Raw genomic sequence first — 19,981 nt, forward strand, 5'->3', positions numbered from 1 at the left:
CCACACCCTCTCCAGCAACTGTTATTTTTTGAGTTATTGATAATTGCCATTCTGACTGGAGTTAGGCGGTATCTCAGTGTGGTTTTGATTTGCATCTCCCTGATGATCAGTGAGGTTGAACATTTCTTCATGTGTCTATTGGCTGCTCAGATGTCTTCCTTTGAGAAGTGTCTGTCTGATGTCACATTACCAGACTTCAAACTTTACTATAAAGCTACAATAATCAAAATAACTTGGTATTGGTACAGAAACAGGCATATAGACCAATGGAATAGAATTGAGATTCCAGAAGCAAAACCTCCATTTCTCGACCAACTCATCTTCGACAAAGCCTCTACCACCTACCACTGGGGAGAGAACCTATTCAGTAAATGGTGCTGGGAAAACTGGCTGACCACATACAGAAGATTGAAACAGGATCCCTATCTATCCCCATATACAAAAATTAACTCTAAATGGATCAGAGACCTAAATGTAAAACCTCAAACCATAAGAACCTTAGAAAATGAAGGACATACCCTCATGGAAATTGGAACTGGCATCCAATTCCTGAGCAAAACCTGAAACCCACAGGGCATAAGAGAGAAGATAGACAAGTGGGATCTCATTAAACTGACAAGCTTCTGCAAAGCCAAAGAAACCATCAAGAGAGCAGGGAGACAGCCTACAGACTGGGAAAAAGTATTTGTCAACTCCAGGTCTGACAAAGGCTTAACATCTTGCATCTACAAGGAACTCAAACATGCTGAAAAGAAAAAAACAAACAACCCCATTATAAAATGGGCAAAAGATATGAACAGACACTTCTAAATTTCTAAGAGAATCTCTTGATGTTAGTGTAGAACCTGCCTCAGGGGTATGCCACCCAGGGGAGAGCTTCTGGAGCATTTACCTACTAACTGCTCCAGATGAGATGCTGGGAGTTGCTTCCAGGTGTATTAACTCCACAACTTTTCTGGCTTACCCAGTGGATAGGTGGGGTAACAAGTGTCTGCAGTTAGTATAAAAAGTAGAATGGCAGTGTATATAAAGGGGAGTGGGAATGAACAAAACACTGACAACATTGCTACCCAGCAAGAACAGGTTCAAAAGATAAGGGGTCAGGAAAGACTGCTCTGCAGAGATATTGTTCTAGCCAAGCTCCAAAGGTTGAAAAGGAGCTTGCCAGGAAAATCACATCTCTAGGCAGAAAGAACCGCAAGGACAGTGGATCTGGGTACCACTAAGGTTTGTTTATAAAATAGAAACAATAAAGAATCACAGAACTTCAGAGGCAGGGTGGGAGACTGTATCTTTGAATTACAACGTCCATTATTTCAGATGACAAAACTAGAGTAAGCTAATGAGAAATTCAGTGACATGGACAGTGTCCTAGGATCTTGAGAAAGAGGTGGGACCAGCCCTTGGCTCCCTTGGCTGCCAGCCAGGAGTTCTCCATCCCTTGTAATGCTTTCCCTACTCATTCTCCCATTTTGCTCGCTGGGATTTGGCTGCTTCCCCAAGCTATGGGACTGAAACGGACTGGATGTGCTGACCTCTGCCCTGTTTCCTGCAGCAGGCCCCCAGTTATACCTAAAAGGAAATCCATGGTTAGCACAAGACTGTGTGAGCCAGACTTGGACAGCCATGATGACCTTGTTTTCCACCCTCTGTCCTCTACCTATGCTCTAATCACACTGGTCTCCTTACTGTTTCTAGAACATGCCAAGTATTCTCCCACCTCTAGGCCTGTGTTCAGAATGCTCTTCCCCAAATATTCCCACAGCTCACTCACAAGGCATCACTTCACACAGGTCCCTATGCCAAAACCACCTCCTCAAGAAGACTTATCCTCATCATCCTTTCAAAGCATGACATTGTCCCCTACCCCATCCTCTTAGCCACTTCATCTTCCTTAGTGGACTCTTTACTGCCACAGGGTCTGCCATATTAGATTATACTATGCTATACTACATATTTACTTGTTTATTTGTTGTCTATCTTCTCCACTAAAATGCAAGCTCCATGAGGGAAGGGATTTGTGTTATTCACATTAGAATAGTACACTGTAGCTTCTCAAAAATGTTTGTTGTATGATGAGTGAGTCAGTGAATGAGTGATCTAGTAAACAAATTGCCTAATGGAAGACCTTAGTTCTGGTCCTCCTCTGCCACTAACTCCATAAATGGCTTTGTGCAGGTTGATACTTTCACTCTGTCTTGGTTTCTTTACCTGAAAAATAGACATATAATTTTTACCTTATAAAGGGATAAAGTGAAATTAGGCCATAGATATGAAAGTACTATACATTATTGGAATATGTTATACAAATATAAGATTTCCTTTTTAGATTGAAGGCTGCTTAAGTTTGAGTGAACTTTACCAAATGAGGTGAAGAGTTTTATTACTATAAAGAATCCTTCGTGGATGTTGGAGTTGATCAGGCCTCATCCAGTAGAGAAGACCTAGTCTGTTGTATGGGAAAGCATTCAGGGTGAAAGGTGAAGACCCAGATCAGAATCCAACCTGTTCCACAGACTTGCTGGTGACCTTGGGGAACTCATAGGAGCTTACCACAATGAACTCCAGATTTCTTTTTTCTCAAAATGGTGGAGGGTGGGGATGGCAGATGAGACAACTTTCTCCTTAGTGGTTTCTATTTTGTCCCACCAATCTGTATCACCATAATAATTCCAGCCACCATTTGCTGATCACTCAGTCTGCACCATGCACTTGACATTGCATCTTCCCCCAGCCTTCTGTCCTCCACTATTTAGATGAGAAAACTGTCAGGTGCCTTAGTCCCTGACAGTGTAACTAGTGGCTTGTGAGTTGCAGAGTCAGCACTCCAGCCAGGCATGCTGACATCTGAGTCATGCTAACCATGTGTACAAACTGATAACCAAATTCAGAAGAAAGAGAGGCACAACTGTGTCTTCGTTAAGTCAGTTCCACATGGTGGAGCAGGATGAAAAGTCCTGTGATTCTGTTCAGGGTTGTGTCTATTTAACCAGGCAGCATGTTCTGACTTCTCCCTTCTCCTCCCTCCACAGGGCTTCATGGACATTGACTTAAACAAATTTAAGGAGAGTGGAGCAAACGTGACAGGTTTTCAGTTGGTGAACTACACAGACACCATCCCGGCCAAGATCATGCAGCAGTGGAAGAATAGTGATGCTCGAGATCATACCCGGGTGGACTGGAAGCGGCCCAAGGTGAGGGAGGGTGACTCTACTAGGTTTTTTCAAAAGCATTTCTAAGGCAAGGATTCAAGTACATGTGGCTTCTTGGGTGTCAGTCCTAGAAAACACCAACAGGAAAGCAGGAAAGTGAGGCTGAGAAGGAAGGGCAGCCTGGTCCCTTTACCTGCCCCAGATTTCTAAGCAACGTTAGGTTTTAGAAAGGAAAAAGTTTTCTAAAAGGAACAAGCTAAGGGAAATACATTCATAAATATTACTGGGTGCAAAGCACTAGGGTCAGCCAACCCAAATAGATGGTAATTTTTAACAAGATTGACGTTTTATTTTTCTCTCACATAAACAAAATTTAGAACTCAACAGTCCAGGGCTTGTGTAATGGCTCCACAGTAATCAAATAGCCAGGCTTCTTTTAGTTTCCTGTTCTGCTATCCTCAGCATGTGGCTGCAATCTTAAGTCCAAGATGGCCGCCTAAATGACCACCATAGCCACAGCAGTCTACCCAGCAGGAAGGAAAAAAAAAAAGCGAAGCACAGCTGCTTCTTTTAAGAACCCTTTTCAGAAGTTACACAAAAACTTTCCACTCATGCCATTGGCCATATCTTAGAAAACTATCCTCAGTTGCCTTCAGTGGAAGCTGGAATATGATGATTCCATTCTGGGCAAGGCCCCTGTTGCATAGCTCAGGGGGATGCTTGTTTCTTTGTGGATGGAGCTTCCCTGAGTAGTGTAGAGAAGTGGCCCTTATTCTGGTCAACCATGTGTCCAGCTAAAAATCAGGGCAGCCTAACTAAGGAATAGTCATCAGATCTCTGACTCGGAGAGTCAGCTCTCAGTTATCACATGGACTCTCTGCTTCTTGCTTCCCAGAAATGCAGTTCTAAATCCTACAACCAAAATCTAATTTGTTTGCTATTTGAGAATGGTTTAGGATAGGGATAGTAAATAATTTTTCTTTCCCCTATCAAACCAAATAGCCAGACAGTGGCCATATGAAACACTGTGTTGAGATGGTTTCTGAGGCCAAGTTTGTTTACATGGGCAAAAAGTAATTCCTTGGCAAACTTTCTCTTGCCAATTGGTCCATTTCTTTTTGTAAATGGCAAACCATATAACTGAGACAATTCTCATCCCACTATGTGCAAACTCATTTAAAGCTTCAAGAATGAAGACTTATTTCAATATGGGCATAAGCAAACGAAAATCACACGTGTGCTTTGATGCAATGAACAAACCACCCAGGATTAATTAATATATGAATATCCTACGCCAATTTCAAAAAGATTTGTGGAGATGACAAAAATAAATGAGTGTAATACAATTTTTAAAAAGAAGGGAGAGAATTGCAGTTAAAAAGCAGAAAAATACGGCCAGACTAGGCGGCTCAGCCTGTAATCACAGCATTTTGGGAGGCCAAGGCGAGTGGATTGCCTGAGAATGTGGTTTCAAGACTAGCCCAGGCAACTTGGTGAGATCTTATCTCTACAATAAATAAAAAATTAGCAGGGCGTGGTAGCACACACCTGTGGTTCCGACTACTTGGATAGCTGAAGCAGAAGAATCGCCTGAGCCTAGCAAGTCGACGCTATGGAGGCCATGAGTGTGCCACTGCATTCCAGCCTGGCTGACAGAGTGAGACTCCAACTCAAAAAAAAAATTAGAAAAATACATTTTTTCTTCAACTCTCTATTGTGAACTTACAGCATTCTAGACAACACAATGAGGATTAGAAACAAAGTAGTGAAGAAAACAGACATGGGTTCCCAAGTCGGGAAATAATTTCTAGAACTACTATCCTGATTTTGTTTCATCCACATCTTAGCCTCCTTTTTGTTAGGAGAGGAAAAACTAATAGTTGTGAGTAAGCAAAGGGGAGAGTTTATAGCGCATAAACTTACCACTCAGGTAAGCTACACAAGGAAATAATTAAGAGCTCACACTTTTTGTTTTCGTCTTTTGCTATCACAAGAGATGTGGAGCAAACAGCTCTTCTTGGCTCCCAGTTGGTAACTGTAAATGCTGGGAAAACTAACTAGTTTCCCACGGACTGTATCAATCTTGCAGATGTGTTCGATTTAATCTATGTATTTTTTTCTGATTGAACCAGCATTTTTTTAATTGCAAGATTGGCTGAATGCAGTGGCTCGCTCCTACAATCCCAGTACTTTGGAAGACTGAGGCTGAAGGATGGCTTGAGACCAACCTGGGCAACGTAGCAGGACCCTGGTCCCTTCAACAATTTTTAAAAACCAGACATGAGTCCTGGCTGTTTGGGAGGTTGAACCAGGAGGATCTTTTGAACCCAGGATTCGAGGCTACAGTAAACCATGATTGTGCTACAGTACTCCAGCCTGGACAACAGAGCGAGCTGCTGTCTTAAAAAAAAAAAAAATTAATTTGAAGATTGTGCACAAAAATCTAGAATTCTGACTTTTCTTTGAAAGTCATACCTGGCAATACCGAACTCACAATTCAGGAGGGCATCATTGGCTAGTGTGGTAAGCAGCAGCCCCCACTCATAAGGAACAGGCTCTCCCCAACCCGGTTCACCACTGTCTCCCACTTTGTACCATGCACCTGGTCCGCTGCACACCTTCTCATCACCAGAAAGCACATTCCCAGATACAGCCTCCAGCCCTGCTTTCCTGTCAGCTCTCTCTGATTCCTAACTGCCTTCCTTCTTCCCACCAGTACACCTCTGCGCTCACCTATGATGGGGTGAAGGTGATGGCTGAGGCTTTCCAGAGCCTGCGGAGGCAGAGGATTGATATCTCCCGCCGGGGGAATGCTGGGGACTGTCTGGCTAACCCGGCTGTGCCCTGGGGTCAAGGGATCGACATCCAGAGAGCTCTGCAGCAGGTAAGGTCAGCAAAGCTTACCCCATCTCATGGGAACCTCCTAGAGGATTTCGGCATCAAATTCAGGTAAAACACAGCTATTTTAAAGAAAAGGAATAGCATGCCTGAAGTTTGAAACAGCTACTGCATTGTGTCTGTGGCTCATGGCATATGTGGAACCTCATGTAAAATTTAAGAATAATACTAATAATATGGAATAGTCATTTCTTGTAGTGTAAAAGCTATATTTTTTGCTTGGCAATAATGCTGAGAAAGAAAAGCTGGTGATTTTCTGTTCTTGGAAAGGATACTAGAAATACGCAGGCTAAAACTGAACCATATTACTCGCTCCTGGAGACCCATCCCTGCTGCCTCCATTTTCTGGATTTCTTTATTACCTTTGCTTTCTGTGCACATTTCCTGAGGGCCTACTCTGTACAGACCCTAAACATGTTTCTCATTTCTTCTGATGCTACCTTCCTGCTTCTCAGCATTGCAATCCTCAGTTTTGCTTGCACTTAAGAACAGTTCAAGGACAGGGATGGAAGGTGGCCAGGCCACGCCAATCAATGGGCTATGCAAAGGTTCTGAGGTTGAACAGATACAACAGGGAGAGGTATTAATATTCAATTAGTAATATGTCTGCTCTGGAAGCAGGATGAGACTGTGGTATACGTGGGCGGATATTTAACATCCCCGGTTTAGAAGATTCTGGAGACTTGCTTTTAGCTTTATCACTCTTGGAGCTCCTAGAGGTTTCTAGAAGTCTTCGAAAGCACATCAAGCCCAGGCTGTGATTCTCAAACTGCTAATGCATAGTGCCTTATTTTGCTTCTGATGCCTCCTGATAGAGAATCTGTGTTCCCAAAGGGCATGGGGGAGAACATTAAGTACTTGGTGCAAAAGAAAGGCAAAGCACCAGCAAGCCAACAACAACAAGATGATTTGGAGCAAATACCTTTCAGAACCCACCATCCCTAACCAATGGAGTGGCCTGCGTAAGGCCAGCTCTACTTTTAAGACTGCATTCAGCAAAAGATGAATCTGGGCTCCCCGGGGAGCAGAGGAGTGTTTCTGAATGAAGGAGGAATGTAGAGCAAAATGTACAACTCTTCCCGTTTGTTTGCCAGCCACATGTGCACAGCTCTAGCAGTTTTCACAACCTGGAAAAAAAGACGAGAAGGAAACCTCACCAGCTGTTTCTCAACCCTGACAAGATGCCTCCACTCAGGGGACGATACGGAAGTCTGCCCTTTGGAATGAAGCTAAGCAAGAGCCCTGCTCACTACAGGAGACTCGTGCCAAGGGGGACATCCAGCAGCCATTTCTGCCCTCTCCAGTACCTGAGCAGGGTGGCCCTCGAGGCACTAGGCAGCAACAGCAGACACCAGGCAGCTTGCAGGGATTAACTGCCAAAGGGACAGCACCTGCCCCCCGAGCTTATTTAAAATGCTCTTCCAGACTCCACCGTCCAGACAGATTGTTTGCAATGTGAGACTGGTTTCAGAAGGTGCCAGGGACTTGCCCTCGGCTTCACAGCCCTCCCAACTCCCTTGCCTCTCCCATCTTAATGATGTCCCTGAAAGAATATTCTGATGCCACCATATCAGTGTTGAAGCCAGGGAAGAAGGCGGATGGCAGGAAGGCTGGGCACAGAGGCCAGCCTGGCCCCTGGCTCTCTGAGTGACCTTGAAATATTCATTCAGTTCTCCTGCAGATGTCTCTTTCCTTATCCATAAAAACGAAGAGGCTAGAGAGACCCTGAGACTTAGCTGGCTTGAAGAATTCAAAGAGACTAATTTTCTTCCTCCCTTATGGTCTAACCCACGTCCTTCTGGTTATCATGTATATTCATTCCTCCACCTCTGCCCTCAGTAGAGTTTGAGAGGAAGCGGTTGCCATCGTCAAAAGAATAATGACCTCTTTTATTTTGTCTTGGAGCCTAGACATGGGTTTGCTTGCCTTTCATCATCTGTTGACTGAGGGCCTGTGGCATGCTGCTCTAGTCTGGGATCAAGCACTGGCCTGCCCTCAAGAAACTCCCTGCAGCGAAAAAGAAAAACTAGCCCTCAAAAACAAAATAAAAAAACAAACAATGCAGAACATCCCAACCCTAAGATCAGAGGTTAAACTGACTCCTTTTCAAATCTTTGGTAAGCACTTAGAATCAAGAGTTTTGGCTGAAAGAGACCTTAGAGGTAGATGACTGGTTCTCATGTTTCTTTACTTTTTAAATGAGACAGCAGATCCAGAGTGGGCAGTGACCCATCCAGGGTCACACAGCAGCTGAGCAGTAGAGGCTGAACCAGATGCCAACACAGGACTCCTCCTCCTGCCCCAGGCCAGCCTGTCCTGTGACCCCAGAGGCTTTGCTTATAAGCATTAACCTCTGGGGCTTTCCTCAGAGTCATGGCCTCTGTCAGCTCTTTCACCTTCTAGATCCATCTCTTGAAACAGCCACACCCCCCAGCAAGCAAACAGTCACACACCCCCAGCTGAGTAAATCTTGATGCCATCCAGCCCTTGGAGCCCAGAGTGTGGAGGCTCAGATTTCTGCTGCCCTGCCTGCTGGTATTATAAGCATTAGTCACCATGCCTGGCTGAGTTAAATTCTAGAAATAATGGTAATGATAGGTGTGATATGTTAAGGGTTCACTATGCACAAGGCCCTGAACATTCACATATATCTCTCATTGAATCCTCGCTATAACACTCTGAGGCAACTAGTTTTATTAAGTGTGCTTTGGAAATGGGGAAACAAGCTTCACAGAGGTTATAGAACTGCCCCCAAATTATACAGCCAGCTGGTGGTAAAACTGGGACTCAAACCCACATTTAGATGACAGCTTGCTGTGTAAGCTTCACTGCTTTGAAGCCTCGAGGGCCCAGTCAGGCAGGGGAGACACAACAGCTATGGCCCAGCCCTCAGCAGTGCGTGGCCTTGGATAATATCCATGCACCCCAGCCTTTCCCCACTCCATAGGTTCCCCAGCAGCAGAAGGAAGACAGTCAGCCTGCCTGCCTGGCCCCTGTCTGCCATCCAGGGAGCTGGTCAGAATATTAATGCGCTCACATCCTGGAGCCCCTCTGTGCTCCAGGAACAGGCAACATGAGGGTGACCATATGTCGCCTTCTGGGTGCAGAGAAGACCCACATCTCCAAGTCAGGTTCTTAACATTGGGGAGGTCACAGGCATTTGAGGATATGATTTGTTTTAATCTGTAGACTCTTCTGTACATATAAATATATTTCTGCATGATCAGGAGTGAAGGAAATGTAGACATTCCTAGAGCCCATCCCAAAACCTCAAATGTAGAAGATTTTTGCCCTAAACAATCATTTAGTCTTTGTTTTTGCAACTAACCAGCCGACAATCAAGTATACAAAAGGGAAGGTGTGCTCAGCACTTTGTTAGGTGGGGTCTGGATAGGGTGACAGTGGGAGTGTAAGACACAGTCCTACATTTCAGGATTCAAGATCCAGTTTCAAAGGGAAATATCCAGTTTCTACAGGAAATAGTGCTAGAAAACTGTAGATTGCGCGTCAACTAGCATAGGCGGCCAAGCTGGCACAGGTGGGTTCCTGGTGCTGTGGACAATCAGAGCAAAAGACCATCGCGAAGGAGTGTGGGCATCCACAAGTCTTCCTGCAGTAGTGTGCTGCACCTTCCAATAATGTAACCACTTTATTGTCCAAAATTTATCATCCAAACTAGGACACTTTAGAATAGATAGGAGAGCTATTATCAATTATTCTAGAATAAGAGCTGTAGATGGAAATTGTCCTAAACAAACTGAAATGTATGGTCACGCAAGCCTCAAGGGAAAGGCATTGTTGTTGTTGTTGTTGTTGTTATGGAGACAGAGTCTTGCTCTGTCACCCAGGCTGGAGTACAGTATGATCATAGCTCACTGCAGCCTCTACTTCCAGGGCTCAAGTGGTCCTCTTGCCTCATCTTTCAAAGTAGCTGAGACTACAGGCATGCACTACCACACCCAGCTAGTTTTTAAAACTTTTTGTAGAGACAGGATCTTGTTTTGTTGCCTAGTCTGGTCTTGACTTCCCAGATTCAAGAGATCCTCCCACCTCAGGCTCCCAAAGTACTGAGATTACAGGTGTGAGCTGCCATGCCCAGCCAGGAAGGGTACATTTGAACAAGAATTAAATCGAATTTTGGAGGTTCTGGATAACACTCAGCAGTAGACTAGATAGAAGGGGGTATAAGTGAGAACTTGTAGGCCTCACAGTGGTCTGTTAGAGGGCTTGGGAGAAAAGAGCTGGGTTCTAACGGTGGCTCCACCAAGCACAATCTGGGGGATCTTGTACTAATTGCTTGACTTTTCTAGACCTAGATTTTATCTGCTAAATAAACAATCCTCTTAGCACTGCCTCCCTCACTGCTTTGTCACAAGGCTCAAAATTTTAAGAAAGCATCAAGTATATGCTTGTTTGAACTTCAGGGCAACTGCTCGAGAGAGTTAGAGCCAAGATTATTCTTCCTAGGATTCAGGTAGGGAAGTGACAGTTCAGACAAGTCCTGAGATTTGCCCTGGCTATAATAACTGGGATGTGGCCACAGGAACATGGCCCACAGTCTTCATGACAAGTAAACTTTCAGGAGGAAGGATCTACCTGAGGCAGGCAGCTGCAAATGGCTGCTTCAGAAGGCTCAATTGTCACCCCAGAGCTACCTTTCGGGATCCAGTGAGGGTGCAGGAGAAGAGTTCATGTTGACAACTGGTAAAGATTCCTTATTTGACCAAACTTCAGTTAGGCTCCTGGACCTGCTCCTAGGCCTATATGTGCACTTCTCATAAAATCCAGTTTTAGCAAGAACCCTGCTAAGTCAACTTAGTAAGGCCCTCCTACCCACAGTTGGGTTCATCATCTTCCACCAACCCCCAGGTGATGTCTGATCACCCTGGTGTTGTCTGTCTTCAGCAAGAATCCTGTTTGGTCAGTTTAGCCAGAATCTGCCTTACCCCCAGTGTTTCCTCTTAGTATATTTCCATCCACTGACTACCTCTCTGCTTCTTAGTAATGAACACCCACTAGCCCATGCTGAGCCCAGACTCCCTTCCCTCTTGCAAGACCCCTTGCAGTAGTCCTCAATAAAGTCTTCCTTACTGTGTTTTAACAAATGTAATTGAATAATTTTTTCTTTACCATGGCTCAAGTAGTAGAGACATTAACCAGCACTCTCCTGGCATCAGTCAGGAAAGAAAATGTATGCTGCAGCCTCCCACCAGTGACAGACAGACTCTGAGCTGGCACCCAATACCGTTTACAGGAAACCCAAGGTTAATTCTCCATCTTTCATGAAGGGAGTTGGCGGGCGCCAGGGTGGCGACAGGATTTCCGGGAGCAGGAACCAAGGAGAGATGCCTGGGCGCCGCCAGTCTGACCTCAGTCACCCTGGGGTGGGGGAAAAAGGGGATGAGAGCCCAGAGCTCAGACCTGATGGATGGGACAGCAATTTCAAGACACGTTTCTGAGAAGCTTCTTCTTCTGACTCTGAGTCCTGACTCTCTACAATAAATGGTTTGGGGCTGAGCCATTCTCTCGACCTTTCCTTGCTCTGCCATCATGAAATGGTGGTTATGGGATGTCTCCTTTTCTATTCTTCAATACTTTGATTTATCTCAGTGTGTGTAAGACGTGGCTTCCCCAACTAGACAGTAAGAGCCTTCTGCTACCCCAGTCCTCTGAATGACTTACTGTGAATGCAGGAGTCAAGTACCATCAGCCCTGAGTCTCAATCTCATCTGTAAAATGAGCAAAAGAACTTCTGCTCTGGCTACTCACTGAGTTTCTGTGAACATCACATAAGTAGCTTCTCATGAAATCACTGTGACAATGCAAGAGTCCTCAGGACACTAGGATCCTTAATCTTATTGGAAACTGAGGAAGGCATTTAAAACTGACAGTGACAAGATCTTCATTTCCACTTAAAGAGTCCTCTTCTCTGAAACAACTTACAAGGCCCCAGGCCACAATTTTAGGTCTTTTTTATTTCCGTACCTCTTACCTCTTCTACATATATAGCACAGTAGTAGTAACCATCATCATCGTCGTCATCATCTAAATAATGTAAACTGGCTGGGCACAGTGGCTCATGCCTGTAATCCTAGCATTTTGGGAGGCCAAGGCGAGAGGATTGCCTGAGCCCAGGAGTTCAAGACCAACCTGGGCAACTTGGTGAGACCTCGTCTGTACAATAAATCAAGAAAAATTAGCCGGGCACAGTGGCTCATGCCTGTAGATCCAGCTACTTGGAAGGCAGGTGGAAGGATTGCCTGAGCCCAGCAGTTTAAGGCTACAGTAGCCATGAGAGTGCCACTGCACTCCAGTCTGGGTGACAGAGTGAGACTCCAACTCAAAAAAATAAAAATAAAAAACAAAAATAAATAAATAATGTAAACTATGTGTTGAGCACTTATGTCCCAGACAATAAGCTAAGCATTTTCTTTCTTTGAAGAGGAAACCAAGAAACAAATAGGTTCAGTGACAAACCCATGACCATCTAGTTGGTAAAGAACAGAGCACGACCTTGGAACAGTAGAAGGCAGGTAGAAGACACTACATTGCACATTTTTTGTGTTGTGTTGTCTGCCTAAAACCTAGCACTGTAGCACTGGCCCATTTTTGAGAGGCCTCTTGATATAGCAAGTGAAGATATCAGAAGATATCAGAAACTCTGAATTTTAAACCTGCTTCTACCACTTATTAGTCATAAGGCTTGAGCAGATCAGTTTACCCAGAGTTTTGGCTTCTACCATGTAAATGAAGATCATAAGCTCCAAATGGCATACCTCAGAGGTTCCTGTGAACAGAAATAAAGTGATATGTGTGGGAGTGCTTCATAAACACAAAACATTTAGAAAATGGTGGTAGTATTAGTATCACTGTTAGTAACAATAATAATACCAGCTGGCATTTGTTGAATACTCACCATGGTCCAAACATTGGGAAAAAATATCATATTTAATCCTTAAAACAACCTTAAGACATAATTAACTCTAAATGGTTTCATCAAACAAATGAGAAAACTGAGTCAGAGAGAGAGTATGCAATCTGCCATACTGATGATCAGTGCAATACTTGAGACTGGGGCCAAAAAGTCAAGGCCTATTTGAATCATTAATGACACTTCTTTCTGGTTGGGCAAATCAGTCTGCCATCCCATCATCCGCACATCTACCCCAGTCTGTTTTTCCAAATGAGTCACTTGAACAGGTACCCACCAACCTAGCAACCGATCTTGAACCTAAACCAATGGGAAAGCTAAAACTGGGCAAGAGATCACCAAGGTGAGAGGGAAGTGAAGCTGCTGATAGACTGGAATTGCTCCCTTCTTTTCTCCTTTGTGGGAGGGTCTTTACTTTGTTTTCTCTCTGAAAAGCAAAGACAGCCCAGATGTTCCCAGAGCCAGGGATTTCTCCAGATTCTGTCTGAGAAAATGAAGAGCTTATTGTATAATTTGCTCAGTGCTCTGGGCCCATCATGACCTCCCCACTGAGACATCAAACTAGAAGGTGACAAGAGGGTCAGGCTCCAAACAGAAGCACGCACACGTGCGTGCACACACACATTCTCTCTCTCTCAAATTCATACACACCCCAGCTATTCTTGTGCTTTCGAAAGACAGAGGAGCTAACCACTGTCAGAAAAATAGAAAACTCCGCAAAGCTTCCTTTTAAGTCATTTGAAGGGGGAAAAATAAACAGTGCTGGGTTTGTATTGGTAGCAGGTAGAGACTCACCTCACTGACCTTGTAATAGGGATCTAAAGACACACAGTGGGTCACCATTAGAGAATGTGGTTTCTTGTACCGAACTTATGATACACAGAGACTCAACCTCAGTTTGAGAGTAGAATTGGATGAGATTTCTTGGTCACCTACAGAGCAGCAGGCCCAGCCCTAAAGGTCTTGAATCTCCATGTTGATCATTTGACTTTTAATACAAACTTGAAGATATGAGACCATGAAACTTTGGTTTTACCATTTGAAAAGGAGAGGTCTCTCATATAATGGACCTTGAACATCCAATGCAATACTATGAGAAAATGACTGATGGTACTGGGAAACTATGGGGGGGGAGGGGGATGGGATTAACGGTAGCAAATATCTGTCGGGGGATGGGAAAACACTTCTTATCTACAGGGTGCCTGAATGAAACGTCATTGTACACCTAACCCTTAACTGTACCCCACAAAACCATAATAAAAAATACTGATTAATGAAAAAAAAAAAAAGAAAAGGAGAGGTCTCATGCAGCGTATTTTGGAGCCCTGATACAACTTTATTTCAACCAACAAAGACTTCTTTAAAACCTTGCATGCTCTGGTCTGAACATAAGGGGTTCTCCTCAGGTGCTTTAAAGTTTTCACATCACTTTTACATTAGCGGGTGTCACTTAAAATAGACAGGGCAGGAATTCTGGAAACTGAAGGCTTAGACGAGTAAATCACCCATATCACTGACTGTTAAGGGTGAAGCTGGAGTCAAATTCAACTCTTTAGATTTCTAAGTATTTTATTCCTCAGACTCGCAAGGGAATTAAGAAACCATTTTCTAACGCAGCCCAAGGTATCATAAGACTGACTTCTGATCCTGGGTCCTCATTGGTGACAGCACCTGGTTCCTTTCCGCACCCTCTCACTCTTCATTCTCAGATGTGCATCTCAGAAGGTTGGTGGTCATGGTGGTTGTGTGCTGGGGGGATGTTTGATTAAGGATGGCACAGAGATTTCATATGAAGTGTGTGCTCTGACCCATGGTTAGTAATTTGGCTAAATTAATGGGTGAAGACAATTCTCAGAATGCATCCCAGTTCAAGGGAAATAGGTCTATGCTCTAATGCCGAAACTTGTCATGGGCAAGAGAGTGGAGAATTTTCCCATTCAGGCTACTCCGAGACCTCATCCCATGGAACATCCCTGGATTTCTACTTCAGCAGTAAAAGCAAACGATCATGAAGTGCATCTTCTGAATTCATGGCTCACCATTTGTCGTTGTTTTCCAGGTGCGATTTGAAGGTTTGACAGGAAATGTGCAGTTTAATGAGAAGGGACGCCGGACCAATTACACCCTCCACGTGATTGAAATGAAACATGATGGCATCCGGAAGGTAAGGGCCACCTTTGCTTCCCTTCTGTAGGGAGGAGAGGGCTGAGCAAGGACTCTGGCCAGAGCCAAGGGCCCTGTGGGTTTACCTTTCCTGGACTGGATCTTTGAAGAAACTCAGGCAACATAGATTGTAGACTTGGCTCTGCCACTAGTCAGTTGGGACATTGGGCAGGTCAGGTCCTTTCTCTGAGAATCCATTCACTCATCTGCAAAGTAATGATAAAAGTTCTTACATTTGTCTCAGGGTGTTTGTGAAAATCGGAGGTATAGGAAAGCACTTTGAAAATATAAAGTAATTGATGTATATAACATATCACTGCTATTCCTAAGGAATTCTGAACTAAGAACTTGAGAAAGATGATTGTTAAGGAAGTTAACCATTTTCTCTTCATTTATACTTGGTCACATTACTCTTTATCCATACAGAAATAAGAGGGAAAAATATGTGTGTGTGTGTGTGTGTGTGTGTGTGTATAAAATATGTATTATATATTATACATATATAGTACATATATATAATATGTATAATATATAATATACATGTATAGTAAAATTCTTAGGATAGCATTCAAATGCATGAAATAACATTCAGAATTCTATCAGACCTATGTGTTCTGGCCTATGCCCATTTCTTCAATCTTAACTGCCACCCCCCCGCCGCCTATTTTTTTTTAATCAGAACTCACTCTGTTGCCCAGACTCAAGTGCAGTGATATAATCACAGCTCACCACAGCCTTGACCTTCTAGGCTCAGGCAATACTGCAGTCTCAACCTCCCAAATAGCTGGGACTATACGCATGTTCCACTACGCCTGGCTATTTTAAAAATTTTTTTGTAAAGACAAGGTCTTGCTATGTTGGCCCAGACTGGTCTCAAACTCCTGGGCTCAAGCAGTCCTCCAACCTAGGCCTCCCAAAGTACTGGGATTATAAGTGTGAGCCACCATGCCTGGCCTCCAACTTTAGCCCATAACATTGACTTCCTTCCTCTCTTCACTTCAGTCTTTATGATTTTCTTTCACTTCCTTGAATACACCATGTTCTTTCTCACTGTTCATCTTCACACCTGTTCACTCTGCCTGGGATTCCCTCTACCTCACTCCCTTCTCTTGCCTGGCCAGTCCCTTCTCAGGCTTCAGAACTCAATGTCCTTCCCCAGGAAGCCTTCCTTGACCTCTTTTGGTTATACCCCACAGCAGCCTCTACTTCTCTGCCCATACCTCTCATCACATTTTTAATTCCTTGTGGTTGCATGGCATAGTGACTAAGAGGCTTTGTACAGTGTGGTATGGAGCTGGTAGAGTGCCATGGATCAGAGTGCTAACTCTAGAATCCTCAAAACTGAATCCTGGCTTCAGCACTTACTAGTCTGGGATCTCAGACAACTTATTCGAGTTCTTTGTGCCTTAATTCTTTTATTTAAATGGGGGTCACCACAATCTTGCCAACCTTACAGCGTCGTTGAAAAGATTAAATGATCTAAGAGCACGCAGAAGTTCTAAGTACTAGGCCTGGGACATGGAAAATTGGGTCTTAATCTCTCAAAGTTAATGCTCTCTATGCCCATGCTGTCAAATATACTTGCATCTGGCCACAGAGGCTATTTAAATTTAATTTTAAATTGATTATGATCTAAAAGTCAGTTCCTCATTTGCACTAGCCACATGTCAATCACTCAATAGCCACATTGGCTAATGGCTGTCACGTCAGGTAGCACAAATGTAGAACATTTCTATCAGCGCAGAAAGTTCTACGGCACAAAGTTCTCTACATACACACAATATCCTTAACTCCCTTCAACCCATGTTCTCTGCTGTCTAGTCTGGAACTCCACCTTCTATTTCATAGTCAATTTCACCTCATTCCATTCATCAAGGTTGTGTTAGTTTCTTATTCCTCTTGTAACAAGTTACTGTAAACAGTGGCTTAAAACAACACAAATTTATCATCTTACAATTCTGTAGGACCTAAGTCTGACTTAGTCTCATTAGGTTAAAATCTAAGTGGTGGCAAGGATGTGTTCCTTCCTGGAGGCTCCAGGGGAGAATCTGTTTCCTTGCCGTTTTCAGCTTCTTCTAGAGGCTGAACATATTCCTTGGCTCATGTTATGCTTTCTCCATCTTCAAACCAGCAACATCACATCTTTCTGACCCTTCTTCCATCATTCCATCTTCCCTCTGACCACAGCCCACCAGAGCACATTTCCTATCTCTTACTGGGTATACTTCAGTATTAGCTACCGTAGACCCATGGCCTATCTTAACTTACTGCAGGTACCAAACAAGGGCACCCTATTTGGCTATGAGTGTAGCCCCTGGGAGCATATCCAATTTTCAGCAAACTTTTGGCATGGTGATTATATGAGGAAACTCTCTCTGAGGTCAAAAATCTATTGTGAATGATGCTTATAGTCCAAGTCTGAGATCATTTTTTGTTATCCCGTTGTTCTGATTCCTGCTGCTAGAGAAGACACTTGACTCTCAGTCTCCATATCCATAAAATGGGAACACATCATGCCTGTATTAGCACCTAATCATTGTTCAGTGGATATTACCTGTGTGTGTGGTTGGGTAAATGTCAAAGAAGTAGCACATGACTAAAATCTGGAAAACATGCAGATGGCTTATTTCACAGCATTTATCAGTTGTGGTTAAAGCTGAATAGATCAGAATGACACAATCAGGACATTTCTGATGACTGAGGGGCTGGTAGGGGGTGGGCAGCTGTGGGAATTTTGCTGCCTCTGGAAAGTCATTAGATATAGGACCACCTCCCCGGGCCATCTTTCTTTCAGATTCTGAGAACTGGTGGTGGCACCACCCGTTGCCTTGCAGATGAAAACATAGATGTTGTAGTTTTTTGTTTTGTTTTTCTGTAAGTGCTGGAGCAGCAAGCAGATTGCTTCAGATAGAAAATTATTGACCATGGCCCTGGGTAGTCCTTTAGAATCCTCAGAATGACCTTTTGTCGCTTTTCTCAGGAAAAAACAATTCTTGCTATTTCCTGGATGGAACAAATTGGCATTCCTACATTATATAATAGCAACTATGTGTTTGTCATAATGAAAATATGGATGTTGATCTGTTTTTTTTCCACCTCTCTGGAGTAGTGAATTGGTTTAAAATACATCCAGATTCTTTTCTGCACATCAGTGGTTGTCTGGATATATTGGGAACATAGTGGTGGTGCAACAAGTAAGAATAGAAGCCAGAGACTTCCATCCCAGTCCTGCCATTGCCCAGCTGTGTGGTCTTCAGAATGTCTCATAGCTTCGCTGGGTCTTTAAAATAAGTGAGGGATGTTGGGCTGTGAAATCCCTATCTCCTCTCAGCTCTGACACCTTGGTGTCAATGCCATCAATGCATTTTTACCAGCCTCTCCCCTAATCACATTGTCCCTCTCCTGGCTGGACTTTGACTTCCTCTTTGAAAGTGGTGTTTCCATTGAGGCTTTCATCAATTGACAAACTGTCCTTTGGTGTGACATTCCCTAATGATTACTCCTAGGACCAGGGTTTCAGGCCATTGAGATGACCCTAAACCTTGCCTTTTTATGTTCTCAAGATTAGCTTTTCATCAAGAACTTATTGAAGTAGAGACATTATAACAATGTTAATAGTTCTCCAACTTCAGCAAATAGAAGAATTATCTGAAGCCTTGTTAAAAATGCAGATTCCTGGGCCCCAAACCCTGGATATTCTGCTCCTGGAGACTGGAGATGAGGCCCAAGAATCCGTACATTGTAGTCTTCCTCTCCAACCCGTGGCGTTTCTGGCTGGCGCTCTAAAGAGTTTTGTTAAGAAATACTGGCAAAGAGGTGAAGAGCTTGGTCTTTTGAGGAAGACAGTCCAGAATTTAAGTCTCTGTTTAGTCTTTACTAGGCACATGACCTTGAACAAATTATTTAGCCTCCCTGCACCTCATTACATCATCTCTAAAAGGGTGGTCATACCCCTTTGTCCCCCCAGGACTGCTGTCAGGATTAAACGAGACAACACTGTCACTTCCATTGCCTGTAGTAAGAGATTCAGCACAGCAGATCTTGGCACATAATGAATGTTCAGCGCACATTTGTTTGTACTCATAAAGCCTCTTCTATAGGCCACGGGGATTTTATGTCAGCATTGCATTTGGGTGAGTCAGGATGTGTAAGCCCATGGAATGGATAAATCAGCAAACAGAAATAACAGAGTACCTTGAAATCCACGAGCAAATGGTTGTGCTTTATTTTTCAGATCCCAGGGCTGTTGTTAAACTTACTTTCCAATGACTAAATCCTTTTTTAGAATGTGGGCTTAAACATCCTTTGTTTACAGGAGATCTGACTTTCAGAAAATCAATTCCTCACATCTTGTGGCTTCAGGCTTTTTACTCAATCAGCCTCCTAGCAAATTTCTCAGATTTTCAAGGGTGACCTAGTTGTGCTGGTTTCAGTGAACATGACATGGCCTTACCTGATCCGTATAATAAAAAGTTACCGTTTCTTCCTGATTCAGGGCATTAGAGAAACTCTCCTGATCTTCAGGCCTATACCCTGTCCACTCATGTGCCAATACACCCTCCAAGTGTCTGGATCCAATTTGACATCCCATTGAACTGTGTGTGTTCTAAGCATCCGGCCATCATAAACTTTAGGAGCTTCAGATGCTGGGCTTGGTTCTGGCTCTCATAAAACGGAGTCCTCAGGAAATTCCGTTCAGAGGGATTCACAATGGGGTGCCAATTTAGGAGTCTCTGTCTGAATAAAATATCTTGTCAAACTCGGGATCACAAATTCTTATAAATGGAATAGAGACGTTTAGGGAAAACACATCTTTCTTCAGGGAACTGTCAATTTA

At 43.7% G+C, this 19,981-nt stretch overlaps 1 protein-coding gene across 1 annotated transcript in view; it reads left to right on the forward strand.

Annotated features, from left to right (window-relative positions):
* The window catches only part of LOC103253254 (glutamate receptor 1), a 131,736-nt gene that overhangs the window by 3,744 nt on the left and 108,011 nt on the right, over positions 1-19,981 (forward strand). The window contains exons 2-4 of the mRNA XM_021709412.1: positions 2,994-3,194; positions 5,869-6,036; positions 15,041-15,145. Coding sequence (XP_021565087.1) covers positions 2,994-3,194; positions 5,869-6,036; positions 15,041-15,145 — 474 coding nt within the window. The remainder of the gene's footprint in view (positions 1-2,993; positions 3,195-5,868; positions 6,037-15,040; positions 15,146-19,981) is intronic.

Source organism: Carlito syrichta, unplaced genomic scaffold (assembly GCF_000164805.1).
Source record: "Carlito syrichta isolate Samal-C Ts95f unplaced genomic scaffold, Tarsius_syrichta-2.0.1 Scaffold214907, whole genome shotgun sequence".
Taxonomy (NCBI): domain Eukaryota; kingdom Metazoa; phylum Chordata; class Mammalia; order Primates; family Tarsiidae; genus Carlito; species Carlito syrichta.